The 9,124-nt window shown below is 48.2% G+C and overlaps 1 protein-coding gene across 1 annotated transcript; it reads left to right on the top strand.

Moving 5' to 3' along the window:
• The first annotated feature begins 210 nt into the window (after nt 1-210).
• On the top strand, nt 211-2,781 carry HES1 (hes family bHLH transcription factor 1). Its single transcript, XM_030216099.1, has 4 exons — nt 211-571; nt 680-775; nt 1,461-1,548; nt 1,961-2,781. Exons 1-4 carry the CDS (start codon nt 464-466, stop codon nt 2,482-2,484), a joined length of 816 nt encoding a protein of 271 aa, XP_030071959.1. The 5' UTR covers nt 211-463; the 3' UTR covers nt 2,485-2,781.
• The last annotated feature ends 6,343 nt before the right edge of the window (nt 2,782-9,124 follow it).

The following is a 9,124-nucleotide window of genomic DNA, read 5'->3' as shown; positions in this document are numbered from 1 at the left end:
CCCCGAGCTCAGGCGCGCGCCATTGGCCGCCAAGCCCTGCCCCTAACAGCCAATGGCAGGGCGCCGTCCACGAGCGGAGCCGCGTGTCCCCGTCTCCGATTGGCTGAAAGTTACTGTGGGAAAGAAAGTTTGGGAAGTTTCACACGAGCCGTTCGCGTGCAGTCTGAGATATATAAAGAGGTAGCCAAGGGGACGGGGGCAGCATAGGAGGCAAAGCTCGCACTGATCACACTCCCACCCACCCACCGTCCTGGCCAGGAATAACCGAGCACAGCCGGCAGTGCCATCAGCTTAAAGTGCAAGAACTGGGAAGTTCCAGTGGAGACCATCGTGATTTTTTTATTGCACGCGTACTTTTAATTGGGCGTTTTTGTTTTTCCCTAATCCACCCCCCCCCCAAAAAAAATCCCAATTATCAAGGATTGTAGCCGCAAAGTGTCTCTTTGGAGGGAATTGGGAGACAATGCCAGCTGATATGATGGAGAAAAATTCCTCATCTCCTGTAGCTGCTACACCAGCAAATATTCACTCAACGCCAGATAAACCAAAGACTGCATCTGAGCACAGAAAGGTAAATCGCGAGGCGAGGACAACGCGTAGCAGCATCTCTGCAATTGATTCGCTGCTGCTTCTGTGTTTCAACTCATCTCATCCTAATCTCTTTTCTTGTATTTTGCAGTCATCCAAACCAATCATGGAGAAAAGGCGAAGGGCAAGAATTAATGAAAGCCTGGGCCAGCTGAAAACCTTGATTCTTGATGCGCTGAAGAAAGATGTAAGTTCCTATCATTTCATGGAACTGCAGCGATGAATCATTAAAACCTCTGGTACTTCTAGACGTTTGAGGTTGCAATTCTTTACCTATAGAAGCATAAAGATTTTCCTTAAAATGATTTATTTAATTAAAAAAAAAGTTATGCCGTTTTGCACAGCAAAATGGGGATTTCAGTTTTGCATTTTCGACGTGCAAATATATACGGATTTTATTAAAAACTCTACATTGCATATGACGTATTCCTTGTTAACGTGGTTTTGAGGCAATTCTTTACCTATAGAAACATAAAGATTTTCCTTAAAATGATTTGTTTAATTAAAAAAAAGTTACGCCGTTTTGCACAGCAAAATGGGGATTTCAGTTTTGCATGTTCGACGTGCAAATATATACGGATTTTATTAAAAACTCTACATTGCATGTGACGTATTCTTTGTTAACGTGGTTTTGAGGTTGCAATTCTTTACCTATAGAAGCATAAAGATTTTCCTTAAAATGATTTGTTTAATTAAAAAAAAGTTACGCCGTTTTGCACAGCAAAATGGGGATTTCAGTTTTGCATTTTCGACGTGCAAATATATACGGATTTTATTAAAAACTCTACATCGCATATGACGTGTTTCTTGTTAACTTAACGTGGTTATGAAGGGTTTTTTCTTTTTTAAATGCTTTATTTTTTTCTTGCCAGAGCTCGAGACATTCAAAGTTGGAAAAGGCAGATATTCTGGAAATGACTGTCAAACACCTTAGGAATCTCCAGAGAGTACAGATGACTGGTGAGTGTGTGTGTCTTTTTCCTTCCTCTCCCCCCCCCCCCCCCCCCCCCCAGTTGATTTCTTCCAGACTTCCGTCTGTGGTTTGAATGGCATTCAGCTACATTTTACTGACTTGGCTCAGAGTGCCTTTCCCACGGTCCAGGCGTATTTATAGCTGTTACTGTTCCGGGAACGGGAGGGCGATTGAAACAAGCTAGTTGGAGGGAGGCAAAGAAACTTGATCTGCAAATCTTTGATTTTACATGAGTGATGATAGGGGGCGGTGGATGCAGTAATCACACAGTTTCTCAATGGTCTTCAGGCTCTGAGAGGAACCTACTTAGGCCCACAATGTACTGGACAGTTTTCTAGACTATATTTTCAGTGAACAATTGGTAAAATTGTCTTCTCGTCTTTTTTTTTCCCCCCCTAGCTGCTCTGAACACAGACCCCACCGTCCTGGGCAAATACCGGGCTGGATTCAGTGAGTGCATGAATGAGGTGACCCGCTTTCTGTCCACTTGCGAAGGAGTGAACACAGAGGTCCGAACCCGGCTCCTGGGCCACCTCGCCAGCTGCATGACTCAGATCAATGCCATGAACTACCCTGCTCAGCCTCAAATGCCCATACCAGCTGCAGCTCCTCACGCCTCCTTTGGCCAGCCTTTGGTACAGATGCCCGGAACGGCTCCACAGGGCAATGGGGTGCCTCTAAATGGAGTGCCTTGCAAGCTGGGGTCACCCTCGGTGGAAGCTGCAAAAGTCTATGGGGGGTTCCAGCTCGTGCCAGCCTCAGATGGCCAGTTCGCTTTCTTGATCCCTAACACAGCTTTTGCACACAATGGCCCGGTTATTCCGGTTTATACCAACACAAATGTTAACACAGGTTTGCCATCTGCAGGGTCTCCCTCCAGGGCACCCTCAATCAACTCCGATTCAGTCTGGAGACCCTGGTGAACAATACGAACTAAAGAAAAAAAATATTTTTTTAAAAAGACACTTAGACACTTTTGTAAAAGTGGTCAGGTTTTTTTTTTTTGTAGAGAAATTGTATTCAGAGTGAGTGCTGATACCCTATATTTGTATATAGTGACCTGTTCATATTGAATTAAGCCTTTTTGTACTACAAGACTTTATCAGGTTTCGTTTTTTACACGAGATACTGTTTTATGTGATGCCAAAGATAAATGCTCTTAAAACTTTCTTCCTTTTTGGAAGTTTTTATTTGGAAAATAAAATTACAAGTTTGTATTATTTTGCCTAAATGTTTTTTTTCATCCTTGATTAAGGTAAACACATGCTGAAATACCACCCAAGTATTGTTTCCTGCTTTCCAAAAGATCATTTAAAACAAACAAACAAAAAAAAACCTAAGCAGTATTAACACTTTAACTGATTACAAAAGTTGGTGTGTTCCATTCCTTGTCTTGTCAGCAGATTCTTCCTAGGATATTACAGTATTTTCAAATGAAGAAGGCACAATATGGTCCAGTATCTTTGCAGGTTGTCTTGTTTTACAATTTGAAGTCACAATAGATTTTTAAAAAACAATTTTTTTTTTAGATTACTTGTTGCAGAACTCCATTTAATATTCAGACGATCACATTTTAGGTATTCCAGATGTTGTACAAGTAGTTCCTTCCTCATCTTAGCAATAGGGGTTTTCCATCCTCAAATAAAAGCCACGTTTTTTGGATGGATCCAAGAGTGTGAAAAATGAACTTCAAGCCCAGCAAATGACGTCAAAAGCTAATTAGTTTAACTTTTTTTTTCTAAATATGCTCGTCAGCACACAACGTGTCATGCTGGAATGAGCCTGTAAGAAGTATTCAACGTTTTGACATAGAAATGCCCCAGTTGGGAGCAAGTGAAGGTAACTTTTTTGGGGGATACGTGGCTCTTGTATTGCCAGCTTTTGGTGCCTGTCATAACCCTTCTTTTGTACTAGATAGCAGCCCCAGACCAAGGTGTGTGTGTGTGTGTGTGTGGCCATCTCCGGTTTCAGCTCCCAACCCCTGGAACAAGTCCAAACTCAAAGCGGACCAGCTTTGACACAGGCCAAGGGGAGCTGCAAGAAATTCCTTCCTAAATCCCACCATAAAGACTTGTTGGATTTTGCCTGGATCGTCCAGGTGCTTGACTGCATCCAGGTGTAGGGGAAATGAAATCCATCAGGAGAATGAGGCCAGGCAACTCAAACCTTCCAGACTGGCAGGCTCCCCCCCCCCCCCCCCACTTCAGCCCCCCCCCCACCTCTTCACCTCTTTCCCTGACTTTCAATGTACCATTTTAATTTTCCCTCCTCTCACAGTTTCTTCCATCTCATCTATCCCCGTTCTCGTTTTTTCTTCTTTTTTTAACTCTCATTCCCCCCCCCCCTTCCCCGCTCCCATCTATCCTGATCATCCTCCATATCGGATGAGAAATAAAAAGTCGTGGATACGGGCATCTTATGTAGCAAGATTTGGCACCCTAAAATTTCCTCCTCCTCCTGAGAAACACGTTCCTTCATGCCACATCCCCTCCCTCCCCCCCACTCTCTTTCTCTCTCTACTCGTCCTAGTTTTCCCTCCCTTATCCCCCCCCCCCCGCTCCTCTGTGGACCTGTCTCTCCTTCCCCTTATCTCCATATTGTCCATTTCCCCTCCTCCTCCTGAGAAACACGTTCCTTCATGCCACATCCCCTCTCTCCCCCCCCCACTCTCTTTCTCTCTCTCCTCGTCCTAGTTTTCCCTCCCTTATCCCCCCCCCCCGCTCCTCTGTGGACCTGTCTCTCCTTCCCCTTATCTCCATATTGTCCATTTCCCCTCCTCCTCCTGAGAAACACGTTCCTTCATGCCACATCCCCTCCCTCCCCCCCCCCACTCTCTTTCTCTCTCTCCTCGTCCTAGTTTTCCCTCCCTTATCCCCCCCCCCCCCCCCCGCTCCTCTGTGGACCTGTCTCTCCTTCCCCTAATCTCCATATTGTCCATTTCCCCTCCTCCTCCTAAGAAACACGTTCCTTCATGCCACATCCCCTCCCTCCCCCCCCACTCTCTTTCTCTCTCTACTCGTCCTAGTTTTCCCTCCCTTATCCCCCCCCCCCCCCCCCCCCCGCTCCTCTGTGGACCTGTCTCTCCTTCCCCTTATCTCCATATTGTCCATTTCCCCTCCTCCTCCTGAGAAACACGTTCCTTCATGCCACATCCCCTCCCTCCCCCCCCCCCACTCTCTTTCTCTCTCTCCTCGTCCTAGTTTTCCCTCCCTTATCCCCCCCCCCCCGCTCCTCTGTGGACCTGTCTCTCCTTCCCCTAATCTCCATATTGTCCATTTCCCCTCCTCCTCCTAAGAAACACGTTCCTTCATGCCACATCCCCTCCCCCCCCCCCCCACTCTCTTTCTCTCTCTACTCGTCCTAGTTTTCCCTCCCTTTCCCCCCCCCCCCCCCCGCTCCTCTGTGGACCTGTCTCTCCTTCCCCTTATCTCCATATTGTCCATTTCCCCTCCTCCTCCTAAGAAACACGTTCCTTCATGCCACATCCCCTCCCTCCCCCCCCCACTCTCTTTCTCTCTCTACTCGTCCTAGTTTTCCCTCCCTTATCCCCCCCCCCCCCCGCTCCTCTGTGGACCTGTCTCTCCTTCCCCTTATCTCCATATTGTCCATTTCCCCTCCTCCTCCTGAGAAACACGTTCCTTCATGCCACATCCCCTCTCTCCCCCCCCCCCCCCACTCTCTTTCTCTCTCTCCTCGTCCTAGTTTTCCCTCCCTTATTCCCCCCCCCCCCCCCCGCGCTCCTCTGTGGACCTGTCTCTCCGTCCCCTTATCTCCATATTGTCTATTTCCCCTCCTCCCTCCTCTCCTGCCCATGCACCTCAGTCTCTTTTCTCCAGAAGTCATGGGATGCCGGGGGGTGGGGGGGTCACTCCAGGGCTCCCTAACAAAGGTCATTTTCTCTCTCATTTCAAAAGAATAAAAACAGAATAGTCTTCCTTCTTGGCTGCACTTTACACCTTAATTTTAGTAGTTTAAAAAAAAGGTTTAACAGAAGACACGTCTTGGATTCTTAACATTTATAGTTTCCGGGACCCATTCGCCTAGGGATTCCCCTGTCCAAAGAGGGGGTTCCGATTCCGTACAAGAGAAGCTTGTGGGGAGTCAAGAAAAATGCTGACATGAACAAAATTGTATTGCAAGAGCTACATACATCTCTCTCCTTTTTTTGGGGGGGGGGGGTGTTATTTTTGGTTTTTAACTTACAAGGTTCTTATTCCCATTTTGGCTATTTCTAATTCCCGCTCTGCTGCGTATAACAAACAAATAAATTGGACCCAACTTGTGTATTACAAATAACGAGGCACAATTTGACTTACAAAACGATGCATTTGTGGTTCTGAATCGCTCCGTTATCAGGGTTTGTGTCCGCATAAGTTTTTGCAGAGATGCAGAATACAGCGATTTTCAGTCAGGCAGAAACATTATTAACGCTTAAAAAAAAAACCACGCATATGCAGCACCCGAGTTTTAACATACTACAGAAAGTATTCGGACCAAGCAAATTTGTTTACTTTAAAGATCCGATTAGAAAATCCTGATTTGATAGTAACTGATGGCAGAAAAGGACTTATCAAGCGAGAGGAAACAAGTATTGAACCTGCAACTTCTGGAAGCAGCGAGATGGCTTTCCAGTTTAACCTAGCGGTCGTTTTTACAACATTAAACAAAAGCATTTGGGAGGGGGCGATTCTGCACGGAACGGCAGTAACAACCCACCCACCACCTTCCTGAACAGGCTGGAAAGAGTAGACAATGGCTATCTTTATCTGCCATCATTTACTATATTACCTGGTTCTCTGCTACCTACATAAAATCCCACCTTTAAACCAGCCACTTTGAGCCTGCAAAGAGGTGGGAAAATGTGGGATACAAATGCAACAAATAATAATAATAATCCACTCCAACTAACGAATCCAAAAGCACAAAAGGGCTGAAATATTGTAACCCGTTAAGATGAACATATGAATAGACAGAGCCTCAGGACAGGACAAAGGCACCAGCATGGCTCAAGTCTGCCCCCATGAGGTTTCCTCACTCATCTCAGGGGGGTTTTCCCCCCTCTTAATACCGCTTCCAAACCTTACTTTCCCTTCTGATCAATTGCTACAGCACAGATGCAACCGGGAGATTTTTTTATAAACCCATTAACTTGCTCAGTGTAAGCAGGCTAGAATGGTAGCAGGAATTATTTCTGCAGGAAAGTAGCGTTTGGGTTTTCCCAAAGCAAAATATATTTTCTGAGAGCAAATAAATTATCGATTTTTCTAATGGAGAAACCCTAGAAAAGATGTACCTAGGCCAGGGCGAACGGTGTGTCCGCAGCCTGCCGTTAATAAGGGGATGAGCCAATCCATCTTTTCCAGCGCTCTGTGCTCAGGCCGGGCCTTCCGGGGTCAGGAAGGGAAGGAGAACCTTAACACGGGCTGTGCCCGGTGTGCGGGAGCATTGTTAAGCCCTCATCGGGCTGTCACCAGTGGTGTAGCCACAGGTGGGCCTGGGTGGGCCAAGGCCCACCCACTTAGGGCTCAGGCCCACTCGACAGTAGCACACGTTTAGTGGTAGCTGGTGGGGATCCCAAGCTCCGCCAGCTGAGACTTCCTCCTGATGGTAACAAAAACGCTACTGTCCACGATACTGGCACCTGTACATGCTCAGTTTTCCACGCATGCCTACTGCAGACTGCCAAGGTGGAGAGAAGCGTTTTCCCACCAGCTGGGATATTTGTTTGGTGGGGGGGGGGGGGGGGAAGAACACTTGGTGCCACTGCCCACCCACTTCTTGCCTAGACCCACCCAAAATCTGTTGTCTGGCTACGCCCCTGGCTGTCACGTTTAGAATCTTGCTGGCGGGAATCACTTGCCAATGGGGATGTGATTCCAGTAGGGGAAGGGTGGGTTTAGCTGCGCCAATATAAGGCCGGTCTCTTCGAGGACCAGGATCCTTCCTGCTCCTCGGAGGCAGCTTGCTTGCCTACTCATCCCACCCTTTGCTTTCCTAGGAGCCTGTGAGAATGTGGGTTATTTAGCTTGCAGCTTAAGAGTGGGGGGGGGGGGGGGGGGCAACTGAGCTACAGCCTGTGCAGAAGGAGGTCCTTCTGGACAGGGCTTCAATGTTCACCTCACGGTGTACATTGGGCCACAGCGCAATACAGATGTGGAGGTCCATGTCTCAATGGTTTAGCCTAGCTGGAATGGCGGGTTAAGGCATTGCTCTTAAGACGGGGCCTCAAGGTTCACCCGGTGATGCACATTGGGTACCCCAACCAGGGTCGCCGAGAGACTGAACTGGGTTCCGGGGCAGGACCGCCACTGCTGGGCCCAGGGCAGGGCTGCCGCCCCTCCCCATGATTATCGCCGCTGCCGCCCCCCTCTCCCAGATTGCTGCCACAATCCCAAGGCCCCGCCAACAGAAGACGTCTTCCTCCAGCGCTGACTGCCTGCCCCCGCGGCTGCTTTTCCTCTCAAAACCCAGCATGCGCACCTGAGAGGAAAAGCAGCCGCTCAGCAATGGGCAGAAGAGCAGCACTGGAGGAAGACCTGCAGAGTCTGCTCCTCCAGGTCCTCCCCAAGCTCCAAGGGGGGCCCAGCGCCGGAGTTTTCTCTCTCTCCTGCTCCTGTCAGGACGCAATCACTCGGGTCCTGTGAGGAGCAGGAGAGAGAGAGAGAGCCCGGCGCCAGGCCCCCCTTGGAGACCTGGAACTGGGGAAATTTGCCCCCCTGTCCCCCCTCTCGGCTGCCCTGGCCCCAACTCAATACAGACATTGAGGTCCACATCTTGAGAGTTAAGCCTTGCTGATATGGTGGTTAAGGAATTGTGGGTTTTAATGACTCCTAACTGTTAAATGGCAGGTAGTCGAGAGTTGCTACTGAATAAATAATATCTGTTCTTTATTAGCTCGGGTTCTATATGTCACCAATAAAGCTACAGCCTGTTTCATACCAAAAACAAGTTGTTGGTCTTAATTATTGATGTATTGGCATTACAGTTAATTGCATGTTATAATTATGCCTGAGGAAAAGGAGGGTGGGGCGATAGGTCTTGAATCCCTCCATAAATTCTTGCAAAAAAAGATATCCATCAATGTGAATTTTGTATCCTGCTTCCACTAGTAACAAAGTAACATCAAAGAGGAAAGTGACGTTCAGTTAATAAGACATATTTTTTTAGGTCTTGTACAATATGAAAAAGATGTGCGGAGATCTAAGAGAGGGAGAGCCAATAAAAAGCCTGATACAGGGGTGTAGCTAGGTGGAGCCACGGGGGCATGGGCCCCCACAGATTTAGCCCTGGCCCCCTCTACTTTTGACCCCCCCCTGCCACTGCCGCTGACCCTCTCCCGCCCCTTTCGATCCACCCTCCCACCACCGCCACCAACCCTCCCCCGCCGCCACCGCCGCTGCCAGGTACCTTTGCTGGCAGTGGTCCCCAACCCCCGCCAGCCGAAGTCTTCGCTGATCTCTTTCTGTGAGTCCTGACGTCCTGCGTGCACATAACGTGCAGGACGTGCATGCAGAATATCAGGAGTCAGGACTCACAGAAACAGACCAACGAAGGTGCTGGAAA

The sequence above is a fragment of the Microcaecilia unicolor genome, chromosome 10, assembly GCF_901765095.1.
Source record: "Microcaecilia unicolor chromosome 10, aMicUni1.1, whole genome shotgun sequence".
Lineage (NCBI taxonomy): Eukaryota > Metazoa > Chordata > Amphibia > Gymnophiona > Siphonopidae > Microcaecilia > Microcaecilia unicolor.
This window is presented reverse-complemented; position numbering and strand designations above follow the sequence as displayed.